This window comes from Muntiacus reevesi, chromosome 4 (genome assembly GCF_963930625.1).
Source record: "Muntiacus reevesi chromosome 4, mMunRee1.1, whole genome shotgun sequence".
Classification (NCBI taxonomy): domain Eukaryota; kingdom Metazoa; phylum Chordata; class Mammalia; order Artiodactyla; family Cervidae; genus Muntiacus; species Muntiacus reevesi.
The window spans coordinates 89,304,198-89,327,925 of NC_089252.1; the positions used below are offsets into that span (position 1 = coordinate 89,304,198).

Here is a 23,728-nt window from a genome sequence, read left to right on the forward strand (position 1 = left end):
ATTTGATCCTAACCCTCTGGGGGAAGTACTAGGCTTAGATCCTTTTATAGATGTAGAAACTGAGGCACTTAGGCATGAAAAATTTACCGAACGTACAGTCAGGAAGTGGTGCAGCCAGCATGAGAAGCCTTCCATGGGAAGGTGTCTGGGGGCCTTTACGACCAGGGGCAACATAAGCCCCAACACAGCGCTGTTCCGTCTTTCCATCCAAGACACTGATGCCAGGAGAGCTCGGGTACCATCCGGGCTAGGACTGCTGGCACACTGGCTTCTGCCCAGTGACACCTCAGAAAAGATGAAGAGGAAAGCGCCTGCCTGTTCGTCTGCGTCTCTCTTCTCAGCAGTGGAGGTGGCAGTGTGAGGAGCTCTCTAATCAAGAAGTAACTCAAGAGGAAGCACGGGCCCTTTTCCCACTGCCTCTCCTCCCGGCCTGGCTTTGGCCACCAGCAGACTCGGGGCCAGGTTCACCTTCATGTGCTCGGCTGAGGTTGTCACTGTGAACCCACAGAAGAACAAAGAGGGTGTCAGAATTTTACCTTTGTATGATTTCACGTTCCATTCATGCTGACCGGTCAGTGACTCTTGGTCACATGAGTTTTCCAAGTGAGTAGAATTGGACCCCCCTCTGTTCTTCCACACCTAGTTCTAGACCCCAGCCTGGGCTCCAGCTTGGCATATGGTACAGAAGCCTTGTTTTGGAGTCCCTCAAGCCCCACTCCCCTTTCAGCTGTGAGATATTAACTGAGAGCCTCAGTTTCTTCATCTGTTAAGTGGGCACAATAACCTCTTTCATAGGGGTGTTTTAAGCATTAAGAGATATTATGGAAAGTGCCAAACTCATCATGACCTCTCATTAAATATTTGCTCTATTTCTTGGCCGTCCTGTTACTAGGCACCGCCCTTTCCTCATTTTCCCTTCATTTGTCAACCCCTGTTCCAAGGCCCTGGTCTGTACCTCCTAATTTGTAACTGGTAGGCTATTTACACCATTCCCAGCACCTCCTTGATCATGACTGGCTTTGGGTTTTGTTTTCTTAGCTCTTATCTCAAAGTCACCTGAGCTCTGTAACCAGGAAGCCAGAAGCTCTCTAATGCAGGGCTGAGCTCTAGAGGGGAAAGTCACACCCCACCTCTTTCATCCACCAGCCCGGTGACCTCAGACAAGTCCCCTGACACGTGCTACCATCAGAGAGGCCAGACACTTGTGGCCAAGTGCTCTCCAGGCATCAGATCAAAGACCCACACCAGTGCTCTCGGATAGGGAAACCGAGTTTAAAAACAGACACCTTCCCACCTCAGAAAATACTAAAAGAAACAACCACTGTGAGACAGAGAATTGCTCCCACTTTACAGGTGAGGAAATACACACAAAATGGGCTTTTGTGATTTACCTAGCTTGCTGGTTAGTAGAGAAGATTGGATTCAAACCCACATCTTTCACACTGCAAATTCCAGAGAAGCTCCTCCATATGCAGTGGTATATGTATATAATAGGATTCCTGTTTGGTAGGTAATCATGGCTATGGTGAGGGAGTATACGGTGGGACCCCGCCACTTCAGAAGGCTGGCTGGAGCAAAGGAGTATGAGCCAAACCGGGAAGCAGTCAGGAGTAGCATGAGGCAGAGAGAAGAAAGCTGGAGGGCAGAACAAGTCGGTAGGGCAATGTGATAGAGAATGGATAAGAAAGAGTGTCAGAAAACAGCGCGCCACAGAGCTCCCTGATTTCAGAGGTCTGGCCTGTTGGGTTGTGACATTACATAGATGTGTCCTGACCCATCTCAAAAATTGGACATCACTGAATTTAATTAAGATCAATTAGACATTCCTCCTATTGTTCAAACACACAATACCTTATTTGTCTGAAAAGAACAAAGTTCTATATGACCTGAAAGCTTCCTGCTTCTCTATCGCTTTCCCTCACGAGGAATGAAATGCCATTTAAAACACTAAAAAATAAGTAATGGGCTTGCTGGCTGGACTGTATGCTCTTCTGTATGCATTTTCTTAAGATGAGACTTACTAGATCTCAAAAGGAATCCAACATTTCTGTGATGCTATGCTTCCTTGCAAATTTCTTTTTTCATCCAGCCCAAACTTTACCTGTGGCTTCAACCTGAGATGGAGATGCCAGTCCTCACCAGTAGTTTACCTCTCACACAATGCTTTCCTGTCTCCTTTCTCTTACAAAGCAAAGAGAAGCAGGTGAATAGCTTGTGAGGTTGGACCAGAAATTCAGCAAATAGTTTTGATGGGAGCAGGCGTAATGCAAAGAGACAGCTTTGATGGTTAAAGAAGAGGAAAAAAGTCACAAGGACAGAAGACATAAACATGTGTGAAAGTCAGGTGGTTTTAGCCCCATCCTGTGAGGCCCCAACTTAATTCAGCAAGTCCTAAAGCTTGTTAGTGACTTACTGAGTGGGCCACGAGTTGGTGTTTCACAGGGTTTGTGACCTAGAGAGGGTCAGAGAAGAGCTTTTGAGCTGTTTTCCAAAAAAACATCTTTGCCCTCCGTTTGTTCCCTGCTTTTCTGTTGACATGACAGTGTCCAAGAGTCCAGAGCTCTCAGATCCTGTTTATATTTTTAAACTATATCCTTGGTAGTTTTATTTATGACATTAATTGTAAGCTAAAAAGCACCCAGAAATTAGTCCTCTGCTAGGCTAAAATGTGTACCGGACACATAATGAGTAGTTAGTTGCAATCGCTGTTGTTGTTTTTGTTACTAAAGAAAACATGGAGAGTATCTTAGCCATCTTCCTTTTTGTTTAGGTGAAATGTGAAGCCTCATAGAGGTGAGCTCATGTGCCCAGGATTGCACATGAGCTCATGCAAAGTCTTTAGTAGACCCCAGTGTCCTGTCTAATAGTCCTGCATCATCTCAGGCTTAAATAGACCACTTGAGGCTGCTCTGGACTGGAAGAGGTTTGCTTACCTCTTGAGGGGCCTATTGTGAGGGCCCCAGTTTGAAATTGTTTGGGGAACTCCATGAACCTTCAGAGAGTGGGAAGTGGATGCCAAAGGACTTGGCCCTTAATGTTGTGCCTCATCCTCTGCCCCTGAACCCTTGCACATCTCCTCTCTTCCCAATCTCCCTCTTCCATCCCTGCCCCTGCCAAGAACTGGCCTCATCACTTTCCTCTAGGAGAGGAGACAAATCTTTGGATTTTTATATGGTTTCTATTAAAGGTAGAGTTGTGTATGTGCACCTGTGTGTGTGTAATCAGTGACTATTAAGGAAAGAAAAGCCTTAGAGAGCTCTCGGGCCCCAGAAAAGGTTTTCTGTGTAGCCGTTTCTATGCCACACAGTGTGGAAGGTAATTATCTTTGGAGGGGATTCCACAGCCCTGCGCAGGCTTCCCCGGTGTAAGATTTATCGTCGGCTGGACTGGGTGTTCTTTTTAAGAGCATTTACTCGGCATCTAAAGCGCCGTCAAGAGCGCTACTTCCTGAATGCTTCCGAGGTTGCAACTGCTAAGCTGCATCTGCCCATCCTGGAGATATATTTTTGAAATGGGATGCAGGGATTTATAAGGCCTCGTGCTTCCCGTTGATACTGACAGGAGTTGCCTCGTTCAAGCCTTGCTCGCTGCCGCAGAAGCTCTCCCAATGCCCAGAGCCCTCCTCCCTGCCTGCCTGGCGCGCACCCCAGCGCACCTGTCGTGGGGATCGGGCCTGAGAGCACGTCCGTTGTTTGGGGGGCACTCGTGCCAGCTCATCAATCTCAGGGTTAACTGTTGTCTTACTTAAACAAAGGAGAGACACAGAGGTTCTTCTTTTCCCTTTCCCCTGCCCCCCTACCTTTTATATGAGTCTTATGAATGCCAGAGGAAAAGTTGAGCCGTGAGCCAGCTAAATATACTGTATCATGAAACCTTGGGGACCACTGACGTGGGAACAGTGGCCCTTTACTGCTAAGAAGGTGTTTTATTGAAAATGCATTGACATACCTCTCCCCGGAGAGGGAGCGAAAGAGAAGGCAAGATGCCTGGCAGTAATACAGGTTGTTCTCTTAGGCGAGCTAAAATATAGAGTTTGGCACTCCTGTGCTCCGAGCCAGCCGGCAATAGAGTAGACGGATGTGCATTTTTACATTAGAAGTGCCATATTTCACCCATGGCGCCCCCTCCTCCCCATTTTTTTAAAAAAAATATTTTAATTTATATATTCCAGTTAATAGTTCATTACATGGCCTTTCTCTCTCCAGCTTTTAAAAGTTGTCTTTGAAAGAAGTTGAGGTAGTCAAAAATATCCTGGTCCTGGCAAGCTTACCAGCAGAGGGCAGACGTAAAGAAGGTTTGGACAGGAGGGTGTGCCAGCCTAGGGTCACAGGAGGGTGGCGTGACCTGGGAGGGAGGCCTGCGAGCATTGTTCAGAGGGCAGGATGGAACATGCTCCCTCTGGCTCTCTGCAGGCCTGCTGCGCACCTCGGGTCTCCGGAAAAACTGACTTTCCTGCCTAGAGGTGGCCAGTGCCTTAAAATGATACTCAGCGATTTCTACATAATGAAACGTATAAAAAAATATTCAAATGTCATCTTCTCGCCCAAGAGCCATCTCTTCTTTTCCCGTTCAGTGACCCAGTTCTGCTTATGCCTAAAATCGAGAGTGTTCATGTGGGTGTCATCAGCACTGTCACTCTTGGGAGGGGAAATAAGGATCCTTGCTTGATGGTGATAGTGATTCTTCCTTCCTGATGCCTGGAGGATGAAGCTCTTTGGGAAATGCCCTCCTGCCCTGAAACATACCCCTTTTTGAGACTTCTGTGCACCTTGGTGTAATCAGTTCCAATCCTATGGTAGAAGCAGTCCAGTAATACATTGTTTTTTTGTTGTTTAATTGCTAAGTTGCATCCACCTCTTCTGTGACCCCATGGACCATAGCCCACCAGGTTCCTCTGTCCATGACATTTTCCAGGCAAGACTACTGGAGTGAGTTGCCATTTCCTCCTCCAGGAGATCTTCCCAACCCAAGGACTGAACCAGTGTCTCCTGCTTTGGCAGGCAGATTCTTTACCACTGAGCCACCAGGGAAGCTGTCCAGATACATTGTACATTTGATTAAAACAAGAGATTATATTATAGTTTGAGCACAAATGAAAGAGATTGATTTGTTGCTGTCAATCAGATGCAGAGTTTGCAATAGATGTTGGCCATTTTTCTTTTCCAGACATGATTTTGTTTACCAGTGACAATTTATGAATATCTTTACATTTCAAGTGAGGGATTTTTTTTTTTTTTTTTGAGAGGGTGATAAATGTTTTCTATACCTTATGTACTCATCATATTCCTAAGTTACCTGGATGTTGACATGTCAGGGTGTGTATCTAGGAAATTAACTAGGAACAATTGCATAATAAAATGTTGCATTAAATGGAGATGCTCATGGCAATTTAGAGGATGTCAGGGAGAGAAATTTAAACTCCTATGCAAGAGTGAGAACTCACTGTCTTTTCCCTTGGCCAAGTGAGAGCAGAAGAAAATATAATTGCTTTCATTGTCCATACAGACATGACAATGACATAAACAATATCAATATGGAGCTAACCACCTTTGCTCCCTTCAGATGGATGATGTATTAATTTATATTTTTAAGTAAAAGCACCACTTAAATCAAGAAGGAACGGCAGGTCCTTGGAGACAAATGCCCAAATCTCAGGAATCAGGCATGGCTGTTGCAATTTAGTTTCTCTAATTGGCTGACAGTTGGCCGTCTTTGGAGACATGAGAAATACTAAACCCGGGCTCCTCTGGAGAGACTTCTCTTCCCTGGGCAGGTCAGGAAGCCCTTCCTGGAGCGAGGGCATTCAATTCTGTATTCCTGTTGTTTTCGCATTTTCTCCTATAGCAGCAGAATCAGTCAGTTCAGTTTCTTTAAGTTCTGTCATCTCTGAGTATGTTCTGGGTGCTCCATGAAAGTAACTGGAAAAGAAAAAGGAAATAAGTGTTCAAGCAAGGGTTGTCTGGAAGAAGATGGGGAATTAAGATGTTGGCCCCTCAGAACTCCCTGGCTGTCCAATGGATAGGACGTCTCGTTTCTCCCACGGAAGGTATGGGTTCGATCCCTAGCTGGGAAACTAAGATCCCACATGCTGGGTGGTGTGGCCAAGAAAAAGTTGATTTTTTTTTTCCAACCCATCAAATTATTCATCAATTTTTATTTTACTCCCTCTGGCAGAGTGACTGTCTGGCGATAGTTCCTATGAGAACCTGATAGGGATAACTGACTTGATCTGAGGAGGTGTCTTGCTCTCAATGTTGCTAGAAATGTGTGAGCCAGTGTCCAGTAACATGGCCTTTTTCTGATTATTGCCAAGCAGTCTCTGGCAAAGCAGGGCCTCAGTTGGAGCTCAGGACCACGTGGGCCTGGCAGTGGGGCTGCTGCTTCCTCCGCCCCGTGCCATCCATCAGAACCTGGGAGTGACGTCCTGACGAGACGCCGCTTCTGACCCTTCAGTACCGCTGCTCTCCATTCTCAGCTCTGAATGGGCAGTAAAACCTTTCACTTTCTTCTGCGTTCAAGGCTAAGGCTCACAGAACCAAATATAATACATGATTTGAGTCCCAGGTGTGTTATTTGGTGGTTAGAGTTTGGTGTGGGATCACAGTAATCTGTCCTTAAGTACACAGCCAGCTGCACAATGGACTCATTTAGCAACTGACAGGTTTCTTAATATGTGGTGTCTGAACAAGGGCTGTATCTGTTGTGGGTGTTAGGATGTGGCATCAAAAATATTTTTAAGTACAGCATTTAGCATTTCCTTCACTCTTCCTTAAACATTAACTCTTCCCCCACCCCTCTCAGGTGTTCATTTTATAATATCACGGCCTCTCTTTCTCTGGGACTATTCAGTGTCTGGTTTCCCCTTGTGGTCTGTGGAGCTAGGTATCTTTGATTCTTTAAAAAATAAAAACAAAAAATCATTTTGCCTTTCAGAACTGCAGCTTCCTCCTTAAATGGAGATTGCAAGTTCTGTTCACGTTTTGACTGCTCATTGAGCCCCTGTGGCAGAGTAACCCATTCTAAAGCCCCCCTCCTCAACCTCTGAGTCTTCTAAAACTCCCCCAATCCAACATGCAAATGCTACTGGGTTTATTTTTGATTATTTTCATTTTTTTGCCTTTCTGATCCAGCCTTTCCAGAATGACCCGGCAGTCATAAAATAAATGGCATTAACTAAGTCTCCTAAGTCACTGCAGCTTTTAACATTTCTATTGTTTTCCAGCCATGGAAAGCTCCAGTTCTCACAGAATCTCAGGCATGGGGCAGCTAGACAGCACCAGATGGAAATGGATCTTGAGAGCCCAGAATTAATGAAGTGACCTGGGCGTATAAAGCTTGTCCAGGTTTATCTCTGATGGTACATTTCCTTGCCTAGAAGTAGTCTCTGAGTCACCCTGTCATGTTTGGAGAGAGGGTGGGAAGGGCTCCAGGTGGCCTCTGCGTATGCTAAGCCACTTCCCTCTTCATACTGTCCCTACCCCCTTGTCCCAGACATCAGTCCCCTAAACACCACCTCCCCATGGGGCCTTTGAGCCTCTCCTGCTCCACTGTCTCCCCCTGCTCTGTGGTCTCAGGGTGCTTAATGCCACCGTCATGCAATTTAGTACTTGTGTAACCACCACGTTGCATCACTCTCTAATTATTTTGTGCAAGGCTCGTCTCCACAGCTGGGTCACAAGCGTCTGTAATATTTGTTGTTTGTTTGTTTGTTGTTTGGATGTTCCTGGAGACAATCAGCTTTTAAACACTAACCTGCCAAGAAGGGAGTCCAACTTGTAAAAGCATCCTTGAGTTTTATGTATGTCTCTTAAAGAATTTGTCTTTAAAAAAAAAAAATTGCCTCTTTAAAGGGGACCCTGATGTTGTTCACAGACATTAAATCGCTAATGAATTTTAATACCATTGAAAAAAAATCACATGTGGATTTTGAAATGAGTATTTCTCCTCTCTCACTGTGCCTTGGTTGGAGAGAACTTCCTATATTTTTATTTCCTCTCTTTGGGGCCCTGCCAGCCCCTACTGAAGGCCTTGTCTCTTTAAGAGTCAGAACTCTTCTGATTCATGGTACACTGGCAGATTTAAGGCCCCTCTCCCCAAAAAAGACCGCCCTTGGGTCTCTGTTGAATATTCATGAGAGGGTGGGGTCACATTTTTGTGACCTGAAAAATCCCATTAATAAATTTGTTATCTGACACAAAAACACTTTAGGGTGGAGCACGTCTGTGCTGCACCCATTTAACATCTGATCATAAGTTGACAGTCAATTGGCGCTTTTGTCTCTTTTGCTGCCAGATTAAGGGGGGAATTGCTTGCTCCCCAGCTGACCTGATTGAAATTCAGACATTTGCTTGATTGGAAATATTATCAATATGCTTTCTGGTGTATAGTAACACCTCAAATGGAAAAATACTTTCAAGTTAAACTGAAATTACTGGGTTAGGATTTGTGGGCGCCCCCCCCCCTTTTTTTTAATTGAGGGAAAACACATAATCATTGATGTCACAAGCACTTTTTTGCCTCGAATATTTTGAGAAAAATAAAAATGTTACAGTCTTGTTTGTTTTGTAAGTATAGGCCAAAAGTTCTTCTCTAAATTGAACAAAGGTAAATTAAAGAGGTGATTTCTAGAGCTGCCGAAAGTGACTAAATTAACCTGGCATTGAAACCGGGCCAGTTGAGCCAAAAAAGTTGAGCATATTGGTGACTTTTTTCTTTTCTCACACTGTATTCAGCTTTAAAGAGCAGTGACTATTTCTAACAGAGGTCATCTTCAAGTGCTCCTTGAGAGTAGCCAGTGTTGTTGCTGTTGTTGGATAAATAAGACAGGAATTTAGAGAATTATTTCTTAGCGAACGAGTGGCAGATGCTTGCTTCAGCAGCTGTCGTTCTAGAGGGGAAGTAGCTTGGTACAGCGACAAGGCACGTTGGTTGTTATTTATTCCAACCCCCGTGTCGGGTTAGTTTTCCTCTGCGCGCACAAGCACACTTTGGCGAAGCCGACTCTAGGAAAGAAAAGGGAGGGGGGTGGATAAAAAAAGAGGCCAAGGCCGGGTTAACCCCAGGGCGCGAAGCGAAAGTTCTCCCGCAAAGGCCGTTTTCGAGGAAGTTCTCCGGCGCTGCCTTTGAGCCCCGCATCCCCTTCCGATTCTCAACAGTTGCTCCAAGCAGTCGGGGTGTGCGCCCGGGCGCGCCAGTTCCCCTGCTTTGCCGCTCGGGTTGCTCTGAAAGGCCGGGACAACTCTTTGTCAGTTTCCAAGAGGAAACAAACACGCCACCCCACCAAAAAGCCCCGACCCGGCAGCCCCGGCCGGAGGGAGAGACGCGCGCCGCGCCCGGCTTCCCAGACGTCAGCCAGAGGCGGGTCAAAGGGTTAACAGCAATTAAGCGGAGTTGCTCCCGAAACAAAAGCCGGGTTTCAGCAGAGAGTGATTTCACCTGCCGCGAGGAGGGGGCCGGGGGCGCGGGCGCGGGGCACGGGGCCGCGGAGCCCATTGTGTGGGGCGCGGCGCGGCGCGGGGTGTTTAGAGGCGGGTTGTGATTGGTGGAGCAGGGCGGGGCGGGTGGGCGCGGCGCGGCGCGTCTTGTCAGCCCGCGAGCCGGAGCGCCCCTGCGCGCGTGCAGTCCGCCCGCACGCCGAGGCCGCCGGACCCCACGCCCGGCCCGCGCGGGCGCCCCGAGCCGGCTCCGCGCGCCTGGCGGCTACATGGAGAGTGTCAGGTTGGTCCCTATGATTGATCTTCGCCGTTCTGCTCTCCTTCCCGGGCTCCGCGGTGCCAGCTTCCTGGGGCCTCATTGGGGAAGGCAGGAGCGCCCGAGGGTTTCTAAGTTGAGTCTTTTGGAAAAAAATAATAATAACCATCGCTGTTTACCAACTTGGGTGGGAGTTGCGCTCTGGAAGTGGAGGCGGAGGAGGGAGTGGAAGGGTGGGAAGAAGCAGCTCCAGGCCTGTGGGTCCTGAAAGAGAGAGATCACCCCCCCCCCCTTCTCTCTTGCTCTCCCTTTTTTTTTTTAATGTTCATGGGTGGGGTGTAGTTGAGAGTTGGAGGAAGTCCTGCTTGTGTTTTGCTCTCGCGCTCTCACTCGCTCTTTTTTTTCGTTTGCGACTCGTTTTCTGCCGGTCTGGCCTTCAGGCAGCCACTTTGGTAAAGCCCTCGCCATCACTCCTTTCTGGGGACGTTTCTGGGGTGTGATTTATGTCACTTTCAGAGCGTGTGAAATATACAGGGAGCCTTCCCTCTCAGTGTAACCCGTGTGGATGTTTCTTTGCTTCTGATAGTTTGTTTCTATATCTGTCTAGGCTATTTTCAGCTTAGCCGTTCAAATTCAAGGAGTTCACACACAGTCAAGGGGCGGGCGGGGGGGAAGGGAGACGAATAAAGCCCTAGGCCAGAATGGGCAGGCCGGTGGAGGGGTATCCCGGCAGGTTTGGGAGTTTGAGCCTCTGTTGCATTACTTTGCTGGTTAAGTAGTGAGTGGGGTTTGGGTTAGGACGCGCAGCCGACTGAGGAATTGCCACGGGGTGCTCCCATCTGAACGGTCTCTGAATGTAGCAAACTCAGCTGTCAGAACTGCCTGAAGGACGGTCAGTGGAAAGGAGACTTTCTGGTGCCCCCGCCTCCACCCCCAAGTGTCGTGATGGGAAGGAGGGGACCTTTAGGAAGTGGGTGGTAAAGTTTTAGAGCAAAGTACATATAGACTCTTCCTCTTTGGGATTAACTCCTTCAAGGCCTGCCGGTTCAGAGTAAAATATCTATTAATTTTATATTCTTGTCCTCACAGATCAAATGTTCTAATCAAGTCAATTTAAAAATGCAAATCACCTAATTTCCATAGATTCCAAGATTCTGAAAGTGACACATTTGGGGGAAAAATTAAGCCTGATAACAGGAAATGTGAATCATACTATCAATGACTAATCTGCTTAAGAAAAAATAAGTTACATTTATTTTATTAAGAAGTCAGTGTTAAAAAGAGCTTTTTTTTTTTTTTTGCTTTAAATCGAGCGAAGTTTTTATTTTAGTAGCGACCTTTTATTGCTTTTTGTTGTTCATTTGTTTGTAATAGATTTTCCAAGAGGAATGTGCAGTCAAAGGTGGTTTATGTGGTGAAGTGTTCAAGCTAGCATGTCATTGTCAGAAACCTCAAACATGATCACATTAGGATTCTAGTTTAGGATCTGTGCTGTTGCTGTCGTTTAAAAGAATACAAGGCTCTCTCGAATGTTAAGACTCCTCATGAAATGAAGCGAATGCAGACAGAAGCGCATTCTCCTAATTGATGCCCTTCACTTACATTGAAAAAAGGTCTGATTCTATTTTACTTGATTCTTTGTAGCTGCTTGACACATTTCAGTGAAAAGTGTGTAAAAATGAAACCAAAATACAGACTGCCTACCCAGAAACACTGGCTGACTTACTCTAGGATGTGATAGAGCCAAACTGAAAACGGATTGGGCTGACACTTGATAATCAAAGTTGATTTATTGTTCATTAGTACTGCATTAGCCCTTTCAGGCAAGACAGTTATTTGTGTAGTGGCCTGTCAAGAGCAAGACTGCGAGCACCTGTCATTTCTAAGGCATGAGATAAGCAACCAGATATTAAGATGATGCAAATAAAAATATGTTGGACTAGGTAAAGGGCCACGTGATCATAATTTTTTTTAAAAAAAGAAAAAAATCGGTCAATGCCAATCTGTAAGAAGTCTGTTAAGTGTGTGTGTGTGTGTGTGTGTGTGTGTGTGTGTGTGCGTGTGCGTGTATTACCCGTAAGGAGTACTTACAGAATGAAAGTAATGGGTTTTATGCTCTCTCATTTGCCCCGAGAACTTTCTTTTCTAACCATATATGCAGCTCATTTGATAAAAAGTTGGTCAGTTAAGGAAATGAGGAGCCTAACATGTCAATTCTTTAACCTGAGTAATTCATGGAAGGTAGATTTCCCATTTGTGTTGTGTTTTTAAATAGACATATTTCATTAAATGAAACTCCCCTAAGCATGGACCGATTTTATGAAGCTGTGATGACATCATAGCTAAGCTATGATAATGTCGGATAATAATGTCAAGTGCATTTTCTGCAACGTGTTTCACTCTCGATTTTTTTTCCCCTTCCTTCTCTGGAAGGGAATGATCTCATGACATATACAATAGAAAACAACCTAAGTGTCAAAAGAAAATAAAATTAGTGAACTTTTGTCTGCAGCCATAGAAACACAGATTAACTCATATTTTTCCACAGACCAGAATGGAAACATTCTGCATGAAGCTATAGAGTATATTGTCTTCTCTGAATTTTCATTTGACAGGGATTTTAGAGGCTGTGATCTTAATTAAATCTCAACTAGCTGAAGTAATGCATCTAAAGGCATGCAGTGTTGCGTAACCTTGCTCAGTTGGTAAACCATAAATCATCAGAAATCTTATGATAGGAATGGTTGGCTTGAATTTTTTTGTTGTTTGCAGTCAGATGTACCTTAAAAACAAAACCCTGACCATCACTACCGTGTCTTTGCACGTTGTCAGGAGCTGTCACTTGAAAGATAAACTCTTTCATGACACTGACCAGTTCTGCAACTTTTCAGCCATCCTCCATACAATTGCAAGGTACAGTGAAATTAAAATCCAGATTAATTAAAAGCAAAGAAATTCCAGATTTATTTTGGCTAACGTGGCAGAAGTGTGTTGGAGCTACAGTGCTTCTAAGACAATCAGGAAATGGTAGTGTGACCAGCGTCTAAGCCTGAACTATAATGTTAATAAAATTTGAATTGGCTAAAAAGAAGATTGAAGAAATTTATTTTGTGATTTAGTTTTAGATGAACACCACTAAAGAGAAACGGATAGCTATCCTCTTAGGAATTGGACAAATAGAGTAGTCAGAATCCACTTCAGGTAGTTCTGTTTGACTGTGTGATTTATAAGCAAGAGTATTAGGCAGCAACAGTTGACCAGAGAAGGTTCAAGTAAATAAATGCATGGTGTCTGTGTGTGTGTCTGTTATGTGTTAAAATGCATATGAATTTGATGACAAGGAATTAGAGTAATTTAATAGCTAATAGCTATTAGTCGATCTTACAAATTCTCCTAGTGATTGTAAATACTTGGTTATTTACTTTTAGTGCCTTTTAAACAGATTTGTTTATTTATTTACTGCTAGCTGTTTTTAACTGCTATGTGTGCTGTGGTAGAAGCAGCCATCTACACGTAAAAATTGAGAAAGCTATCGAGTGACGCATTGATCATATACCATCTTTGTACAAAATATACCAGACTTGGTTATGTTGCTGATACTCTGTAGCTCTCTGAGGGCAGAGAAGGAATGCACTTTGTGTATACCTGCATGGCTAGATTTGGGGATGAATTTGAATTTGTTGCTCTTTGGTGGAAGATTTCTGTTCTTGGCAGCAGCATGGTATTTCTGGACATTGGTTTGAGTCATTTCAAAGTGTGCAGTACTTTTTCCCCCTCCTCATAAATGGCTTTTCTATATTCACCTTTGTTTACTCTTTTTAAAAAGAGAAAACTCAGTTACCTCTTAGCTGAACAGTCCTCTGCAGATTGTGGGAACTTGAATTGTCTGGAAAGACCTGAACTGGGCCTCGACTTGAGGATTGTAGGAGTAATCTCTGAGTCTTTCTTCCAACCTGGCAGCTTTTGAAGAGAAATTAATTTAGAATGAGAGAAATAAATATTGAATACATGGACTGTACTTCCTTTTCAAATCTGGCTGAAAGCAGCTAATCAATGAAGTTGCAGGCTAAATGCTAGGGTGCACTTTTTTGGGGATACCTTAGTATCATATTTTAATTTTTAAGCTTTATCTGGCCTTTAAATCTGAAACATCATTGTTCAAATAACTGAGAACAAGGTAAATCAACAACATCAAAAAGGTCGGCTTCTGTGATTTCTCAAGGGCTTGTTATTTTGTACTTCCCAATTCTATTTGATGTCTTGACAAAACAAGATGACACAGGGGAGAATACATTAAATTTTGATTTTTTTCATCTAACCTGTTACAGTTGTGGCAGCTTAATTTCTTTTACTTTGTCCTGAAGATGGCTTTTTGTACAATCACTCTAATTGTCACACCACTTCATGAGGGTGGTTCTGGCTTTCCCATTTGCCTTGATTTTTACTAGGCGTTTTTGAACATGTTTTGTCCTTTATCACGTAAGGAGCTTTGGGTTGGGCTTTGTCTTCATTAGGAATAAATCAGTGAATGGTGAGATTGTCAGAGAAGCAACTGATGTTTTCTCATTAGAATCTAATTTGCACCCTTTAGTTTAATTGTTATGGATAACGTGGCATGGGAATTGGCATGGGAAACTACATATTTTGAGAAACAGAAGTTGTAATTCTGAAAGAAAAAAAAAAAAGGTGATTGCACCCTAAGTCAGGTCTTAAAAACTTTGGAATGATCTAATTTTGGCCTACCTGTATGTTCAAATTCAACTAAAATCCCCACCTCCATCTCAGTAAATAATAAAAAATAAAAATGTAGTTAAGCACCTCTATTATATTTTCAGTGCTGGTTAAAATATGAAGATCTGTCAATTTACTTATTAGTTGTAGAAAATGTGCGATGTGCAAAATATCAACATTTGATTTTTCTTCATCTAACAGTATCTGTTGATCTACAGCCGTATCACCGAGTTGTCTTTCCTTATTCTAATCCTCTGTGTGTGTCAAATAAGATGGATACAGTTGCCCTCCCTTGCACTATTTTTGAATAATGCTTCAATATAATGGAGCTTATTTAGCCAAGGCCTCTTCCTTTTTTCTTCAGGACTGTGGCTAAAATGTTTTCTGAGGTACCTTCTTGGAATAGTTCTTTCTCCTCCTCTTTGCAGGCCTAAGAGACCATTTTCGTTGTTGTTAATGTAAACTATCATAGCAGGTTTGATCCATGTGCACTAAATTGTTTTCTGTCCCTTTTCCAAGAGAAAGAGACTGAAGAAGGAAAGAGGGGCTTTTTTCTGTATTTAAATAATAATATTAATAATAATAATAATAGTTGACAGGTTGAAAAGATCAGGGCTTATTGGATGATTATTTTCATGTGTAGCTTCTATTGTTTCCTGTATTTAACAGTCGCTAATGGGGGAAGCGATTTAATTCATGTAAACTTTACATTTTTATGCAAATGAAGCTGATATTTATTAGAGCTAAAACAATTACACTGGCAGTCAGTGAGTAACCTTATGTGCGTGGGGAACTGTGAGAGCAGTGGAGGTCTCATGAATGCCTGTACTGTAAACAAATATGAATTTATACCACTTTTTACAATTTAGAGACAAAAGAAGAGCTCGCAGAACGTTGCTAGAGATTGCTTATTAGGCTTGATAACCTGAAATAACTCCTGATTGGCAGACAAGTCTTGGCCATACAATTCTTCTTGAAAGAAGGATAGCCCTTTTTTATAGAATGTAATAAACAAAATGATAAAAAATGAAATGCTAATTGCATTTTAAAGAGGTCTTTTTTCCCCTAAAATTTTAATAGGTGGTTGTATTGTTACTGAGAGAACAGTTATGCTAATGACTGACTACTTAGATGATTTTGCATTAATATAATAACCATTACCTGCCTTAATGCTTTGTACAGTATTGTGGCAAAATAGCGAAGCCTAAAAGAGTTATACAAAAAGCAGAATTCTATAATGAAACAGAATTATACTTTCCACATGAATAGCATGCTTTTTTAAAAATTTTTTGAAGACTGAAATATTATGTCAGAAACGTATTTTCTTTCCAGTATGATACAGCTACCTTACATGGTGTCTGTGGCTTTTGGGGGATTTTGTGTGTGCGTTTTCCTCCTCCTTTCTAAATGCCATGGGGAATAGATTGAAGCTTTCTAACTTTTTTGTTTGGTGATATATCAGTTGTATCCACTGGGTTATTAATTATGAACACTGGTCTCTCTTGGAGGGGGGCTTGCTCTTTCTTTTCTTTCACGCAGGCTAGCTTCTGTATGATCATGTCAAATGTGACATAGGTTTTTTTGTTTGTTTTTTTGGTTTTGTGTGTGTGTGTGTTTTTTTTTTTTTTTTTTTTTTGCATGGGGAGCCATTTTCTTTCGTTCCTGCTTTGATGTTGTGGAACATTCTAATTCATTTTGCTCTTACTTAATGAACCAAGTAACAATGCCTAACCTGGTCAGTTATCATCCAGGTAGAGCCTCAGATCTAGAAAGGACTTCAGTTCCTTGGGACATCCATGAAGTGAATAAGCAGAGACAAAAAATAGTTTTTAAATTCTTAATGCAGAGAAATGGAAATACAACAGTATTTTTAATGTGTTTATCTTTACATTTGCATTATTTGTACCCATAGCATTTATGAGAATATGTTCATGTCTAAGATCTCTGTGTATTTATACCTGGCAGCATTGACTTCGAGTTAACATTGAGTGTAAACTGAAGAAGAGAAAGAAAGAAAAAAGAAAAAAAGGATGACTTGTTATTTTCAGTATTTATATTGTGTCATCTCCCCTCCCACCCAATTCCTCCAATTGTCTCTGGGATTAGAAATGCAGTCTTGTTTCTGCGGGTGTTTTTATTTACTTGTTTGCTTTTTACACTATCCCCTTCCCCCCACCTACCTTTCCCCATTGAGGATGCAGGGGAAAAATAAGCCAGATGATTTCAATAGTCTTCTAGCGTTCAGCTGCTCTAAAGCCGTTTGGAAGTAAAAGAAAACTGTGTCAGGGAGCATTTGCACAGCAGTGGGTGAGCTCTCCCCAGCACTTGTTGGTGCCGAGGATGAGGCTGGGGAGGCGCAGCGGGCGCACACCACCGCGCCCCGTGGCCCCGCAGCTGTCAGCCTGCCGAGCTCAGGTCTGCGTGCACCTGGGGTGGGCCACGCCCGCCCGCTCTCAGTCAGCAGTGTATCAAGCAATTTTTTTTAAAATTCCTGACTTCCTCTTGAAACTCAACTCAAGAGTGTTAACTCTGTGTGTGTGTGTGTGTTTTAAATTCAGTTTTGTATGCTAGCATTCTTTAAATGTCTGCCAGAAGTTTAATTTGAATTTCTGATCCCTGAAGGCAGCTAGACAGAATCATTCTCGTTCTTCATAAATTGCCTTCTATGATTCATTGTTAACTCATAAAACATACTCATTTCTATATACTCAAAGAGTTAAGGTAGTTAGAGTATCGGGGATACTCTTTTTTTTTTTTTTTGCATTGCATTTAAACTGTCATTTGAGAAAGAAATCAAGAATTAGCTTGAACTCCTAGTTAAGGCATGAGCCCTGTAGCACACAAACCTCAGAAATGAATGTTTTTATCTCAAGGAGGGTAAGGTAGATGCATGGAATTGGTGGGGGGAGTTTAGTTTTGACTGAATACTCTGAAAGAGGAGCTCATAAATACTGGAGCGCCGTAGTTAAAAACTCACATGACTGTTTTAAATACTATTGATTTAAACCAGTGGCTAGATTTTATGAATCAAAGTGTAATTTCGAAGCCTTGGCCATATTTCTCAATGCTAAAGCACTCTCTCTTGTGTGCCTTTAGCTGCTTTCCAGACATTCAACACAGGATTAAATGATAGTAGTTACAGTGATCAATAGGTTAAGACCAGTACAATCACTCTTGCCGCTAATGACCTCAGTAGTAATGGGCAATAAAGTGTGGGCTGTAATAGCCTCTTGCTGGTACTGCATGCCCTTTGATTCCCAGTATTAGTAGGGACTAGCTACGTGAAAAAGTTGGACATAGAGAGCTAAGGCAGTGAATATGTAGGCTGTAATTCTTAACTATTTAAAGCCTCATACTGTGTTCAGATTTCTTCTTCTTTTCCTTTTCCACCCCACAATGGTTTCTGGTTCATTTGGCTATGTTTGTGAAAGCTTTCCATAACTGATTTTCATGACATGTTGGAGAAGAAAGTTTGGGGAAAATCTCAGTTTTATTATGTTTATAAATGAATCTCGAGCCTCCTCTGGAAGCTCAGTGTTAACTGGTGTGAAAATGTGGTTTCAGATGTAAAAGCAGAGCTGAGGCCATCAGGATCTGATAGCCCACTTCTGCTCATTCAGAGACCTGTCACCAGGCTGGAGGATTACTCAGGCTTCTCGCCCCTTCCCCTCCTCTGGCTGTGTCTGCTGCTTTAAGCGTTGGATTATTCGTCACCACTTCCATGGAGATGTCCACCGGGAAAAAGAAGGGAGACTCAAGATACTGTTCTGTAACATGACTATGGATATTGAAGAAATAACTCTGGGGAAAGGAGATTTAAACTGTTGACTGTATATGGGGATTTAAAAATTATCTGTGGGCGTAAGTCCTTTTTTAAACTTTTAGATCTGTTTTGTTGAAGCACAATTTACATATGATAAAGTGTATTTAAGTAGACAGCTGGAAGGATTTTGGCAATTGTCTCCACCTCTGTGACCACCAAACCAACCAGAATAGCTGACTCTTCTATCACCCCCAGAAGTTCTCTGGTGCCGATTTCTAGCATAGGTTTTCCACAGTCACTTTAAAAATTGTGAGCACGAGACTGTCTGTGGTGGTTTCTGTTAGAGCACTGTTAATTTCTCGTTCATCACCAGCTTAGATCTTACACCACCCTGTTCCTGTCTATTTTCCTGTTCATCACCATCAGAAATTTGGCTCAAGAATATTTATTTTGTATATTATCCAAGAAACGCAAGGGGAAAAAAAGAAACCTTAAACATGGTTCTTTTGTTTGCTTAATCAAACCTCCCTGTGTGATGATGCAACTCTCAAGGAAAAGTAAACTTCCATCGTGATATGTTGGCTTTCGCTGCTCAAAAGATAGTGATTGGCACTCAATACAGATTGAAACATTCAGAAAGTTTCTCCTGTATGAAGACAGAGTCATCTAATTGGAATTAACTTCTAGATGGTTAGATGTTTGGATAATGTCTTCTTGGTGTTTGTCCTAGATTAAATGCAAGTTCACTGTTCTCATCATTGGTGATATTTTGTGTGGCGGAGTATCTTTTTAAAAGGATAATTTATCCATTCATATACATCTGTCCCTGTTTGCATATAAAAATATTCAGACATGCCCATCTGTTTTAAATTATAGTGTATCTACATCTACACTTAAAAGGCCACTGCAATAGGAAGAATTTGATGATGACCTTCCAGACTTGGGTTAATGAAAATTTTCAAATGTTCCAGCTAGTGTTTTCCAAACAATGAGAGACTTGCATGTAAACATCCCCCCACACAAAACATGCCCACAACAACAGTGGAGGCTGTTCACTGTATATGAATCTGACCTTCAGGAACCATTTTTAGTTCATCAAAATTAGTGATGCTGAGAAATCGGGACATCAGTGCATAATGACTGTGAAATTAGGAATGAGAGCTCGCTATGCAAATGACAGGACAAATCATGTGAAAAAGTCAAGATAAACTGCATATTAAGACATTATGTTACATAAAATTAATACTGCATTTCTCCCTTTTGCTTACTGCTCCCCTGAAAGATTTTTTAATTCTTTTATCTTCTGATCATCTATTGTCTGCCGGATTTTTTTTTTTTAAGTGGCACACAGGCAAAGTGCAAAACATGTTATTATTACCTTTTATTGTAATACATGAGATGACAGCAGATCCTTTTTAACAAAGTATATCCTTTACTGCTTCTAGCTTCTTGCTGTCACATGTTTGATTAGAAACCAAAGAAAAGTAAGATGCTTAAATATTACTGTTCGAAGACGTACAGGTTTTGTCTTTTCTTTCATTTTTTTTTTCCCCTTTCCTTATCTTTTTATTTGGGGGGGGGATAATTTTTCATGAAATAGTCTTCTTGTATTACGGGGCCTGACAAAATGGTTCTCATGTAGTCTGCAAATTAAACACAAGTGCAGTGATTATTTTGAATAGCTAAATTACATTCTAGAAAGCTTGCAGAATTCATAGCATTGTCATTAGGTATCCGCTTGAATACAATTTGTGTAACCTTGGCCAAGACAGCCTGTCATTTTAATGTCAGTGTTTTATCTGAACAAGACATCATCCTTTCAGATACAGTGTGCAGGTTCCTTGCAGAGATGCCCGTGCAGAAACGTGTTAACAGTTGCAAATATGAAATGCTATCAAGTTCATCACTGTAGCTGTTTGTCACTGAAATGTCATGGAAAGCGGCTTTTATACTATGAAAGAATTGAGACATCTGTGTTCTGGGTGAACAGGGAAGGGTAAAAGGCAACATAGGAAGGGTCTGTGTTGCATTTCGAAAGGTGCACCCAAGGTTCAGCTGTCCACAGGACTTGGTGTTCATGGACTGTTCTCAAAATAACTGTCCTCAGAGGACTGATTTTATTGGCTCCAGCTGGGAAAATATTGGTTCCCGTTAAACTTCTTCCCTAAAATTAAAGTTGGTGTTAACTTCCTATATCTTGCCATGACCAAAAACTCTTGAAGCAACTGACATCACACCAGCCTTAACTCCAGATAGCTTGTATTAAGCTATTACTCCTGTTTGCTGACCAAACTCTCAGGAACACTTGTCAGTAGCTGCAAAGTTTTATTTTTCTTTATTTGAAATCCACTCCTTGATTGATTAGAGCTCGTGGCTACATCCCCTTTGGACAGATGAATCGCATATGGGAAATGGGTCAGTCCTCTAAGCATGCTGAAGACAGTCTGTCACTGAACGTGGAAGGCTGAGTGCTGTGGGTGTGCGATTTCCTGGCGTGCTATTTATCCTTCGTTAACGTTCTAGGTTCCCGTGTCAGTGGCTATGATGACACCTCAAGTTATCACTCCCCAGCAAATGCAGCAGATCCTCCAGCAGCAAGTGCTGAGCCCTCAGCAGCTCCAGGTTCTCCTCCAGCAGCAGCAGGCCCTCATGCTTCAGCAGGTAAGGTCCTTCCTCCTCCCCCAGCATCGCGTGCCTCCAGGGCCCCACCCCTCCATGCAGACTTGCCCACCGCAGCAGCGAGCAGCGTGAGGCGGGTGGGGCAGGATGCACTCTGGTCCCTGGGTGATCAGCTGCATTTGCATCCCTGAAAGAGAGGGACCCTGCCAAAGCCACGAGGGTTTGGGCCCGGAGAGGACCCGATGGACTGAGATTAGGGCTGTAATTGGACTTGGTAGAAGTAAGATCTTTTCGGCTTAGGGGGCTTTGCGCTCTTTTATTTGGTAAGCCCAGAGGCTTCTAAATGGTGTGAATCAAAGCAAAACGAGAGCATGTCAGGAGCAGGTTTAAATGTGACAGCTCTCAAAGTCCCCATTTCAAGTCAGAAGCGTACAGAACTTTTCAACATCAGGAAGCATCTTGGAGTTTGTTAACTGTCCGCTGCACAGTTGGATTTACCCCTCTTGTGTCTGCTGATGCTGAAATAAACTTCTGGCTCTCATGGCGCCATGGGGACCTCATAGTCTGCCTTGATGGACCCCTGAACCAGATAGAGGGGATTCAGGACCATAGTGATGGGAGCTGCTGAGGCAAGGTGGTGGGGACCGGACGCAGAGGAAACTGGCCACACGGTGATGTCCACACTGACCGGCCCCCAGCACCGCCCAAGCCTAACACAGAGTGAGCATGCACAGTCTGCAGTGGAGATTCACCAGACTCCCTCAGCAAGGGCGCTTTGGCTTTGTTGTACAATCAAAGGTCATTCCTTGCCTTCTTTTAATTAGTTTGTGTAGAAAATGGTATGTTTTTCATCAGTTCATTTTGGAGATTACTTTTCAAACAATAATGCCAAGAAGAGTCAGCATGCGCTGAAATTTATTGTCGAGTTTCAAACTAAAGGTCAGGCCATTACAGATAAAAGGATGCTATTTTTCAAATCCCAGTTTGTGTATGGCTCCGAAAGGGACAGTGGCTTGGCACTGCCCTCTGTTACTTACCGTCCTCTCTTTCCTTTGTAGCAGCAGCTTCAAGAGTTTTATAAAAAACAACAGGAACAGTTGCAGCTTCAACTTTTACAACAACAACATGCTGGAAAACAGCCTAAAGAGGTACCGACAATACATATTTTACTTTCAAACCACAGATCCCTGAGGACTATCTCGTGGCTATTAAACTGTCATTCATCTTTTAAATGATTGCACAACTCAGCTGACTCTATCGGTTCTCAGCTTTCAGACTGAGAGTTATTGTCCTGTTTTCTTTCAGATTTTTCTGGGTTCTGTTCACTGGCTGCCACGTGTTTTTTTTTTTTTAACACTGCTACAGGTGTACCTTGTGTGGGCGCTGGGAAGAGGAGGTTGGGCAGAACCTTTAGGGTGACTTTTGCAAACTGGCACCTCTGAGCTGAGATCTAGCTGGGGGAGGTGAAGTGCTCCAAGTAAAATTTTACCTGGGTGCACACCTGATATTTTTTTCCCAGCTCCAAGGAGCTTGGGTGTTGATGATGGCTTTTGCCTTCAGAAAAAGAATCCTTTATGCCGAAAGTTAGAGCAGGGTTCAGAACACCCCATCTTTGTTGAGCAGCTTCTTCCAAGTTGCATGGATCATAAGTGCTAATGGCAGGCTTGGAGTATTTGTGTCTTCCTGAGAACTTGTGTATTGCGATTGCTTCTGTGTATGCAGTCCTTTGGAGGTGGGCATAGTGATCACGTGTGCCTACTGCCCAGTTAGGTAACAGTATTCTGTCAACAGAAGGGAAGACCTTTCCAGGCAGGGTTTCTGTCCCACCTTCTATGCGACTCAGTGTGGCCGAGGCTTGGTCAGATGGGGGAGTATCTCTGGGCATGTGTATGTTATCGTGACATCTCTCTTCCATTCCAAAGTTATCCTATGTCACTTATCTTTGCATGTTTTCACGGTGGACTGAAATTCTTTCCATTTGAGTATTCTCCTCGGAATGACCATGCAGAGTTTGGTAAACAGCTCCCAGTCCCGCTGAACAGCTTCTTGGCTGGCCCGCAGCAGGCAGCCCGTGCCTTCAGCTTACAAGGAGTCCCGCCAGGTGACTGTCCTGGCCGTCCCAGGAGCGCGGGTGCCTGGAAGCGCCGGTTTCCCCACGCGGGAATGACCCAGCCGTGCTCTGTGCCGGCTCCTCGCTCTGCACACACTGGGTGCATTTTCCTTGCCCTGCCAGAGTTCACCCTGGAGTCCTGGTTAGCAGCCTGGATGGAAACCCCTGCAGAGCAGGGGCAGTTTGGGGCTGGAGGGGAGGAGGCGCTTTAATGAAACTGCTGACACAACCTTAAGTACGGTGGCGCGCTACCGGGCGCTGCTGTAATAAAAAAGGGAACAGATTAAAAAGTGTCTAAAATGTAAATCTAAAGGACTAACAGTAATTAAAATGGAAATGGCACAGGGCGGGAAGGCATGTAATTGTGAGATATCACTGTGCAGAAGGCTCTCAGCTTTGTTTTGCTGGCTGTTTTTCTAATTCAGCAGGGCTTACTCATCAGTGGCAGTTCAATGCGCGTTAATGACTCTGGGATTGCAGGCATCACTCTGGACAAAGAAATGATTATTGTGCGGTCAAAAGAAGTTCAAAGACAAGAAGGGAATTTCAGTTTTTTCCTTAGAGATCCACATTCAAGAGCATATAAATTAAGCCAAATGTTAAAAACCACAGTCTGAAAGCTGACTTCAAAGTCACAACTCTCTAATTAATGAACTGCGAGCTTCAGTTTGGACAAGTTGTGGTTTGATGCGCCCATAAATCAACATGACAGGCCTGTTTCACAGTCTCAGACAGTGCTTGTCACGGAGTCACATCAGATGTAAACACAGCAGAAAAAAGAAGGGATATGAAGGAGGTGCAATTGATCAACAGAA

The 23,728-nt window shown here is 43.2% G+C and overlaps 1 protein-coding gene across 13 annotated transcripts in view; it reads left to right on the top strand.

The window, feature by feature from the left end:
- FOXP1 (forkhead box P1) overlaps positions 1-23,728 on the top strand; it is a 613,036-nt gene that overhangs the window by 497,629 nt on the left and 91,679 nt on the right. For 9 of the 13 annotated variants that reach the window (XR_010662980.1, XM_065933291.1, XM_065933292.1 and 6 more), the window contains 2 exons: positions 20,708-20,845; positions 21,862-21,951. Coding sequence is in view for 12 of the 13 variants with exons in the window: in XM_065933291.1 (XP_065789363.1) it covers positions 20,708-20,845; positions 21,862-21,951 (228 nt within the window). In the remaining variant the exon portion in view is untranslated. Of the gene's footprint in view, positions 1-9,589; positions 9,718-20,707; positions 20,846-21,861; positions 21,952-23,728 lie in introns of those variants that run through there. The other 4 variants (XM_065933290.1, XM_065933296.1, XM_065933293.1 and 1 more) reach the window with 2 other exon arrangements.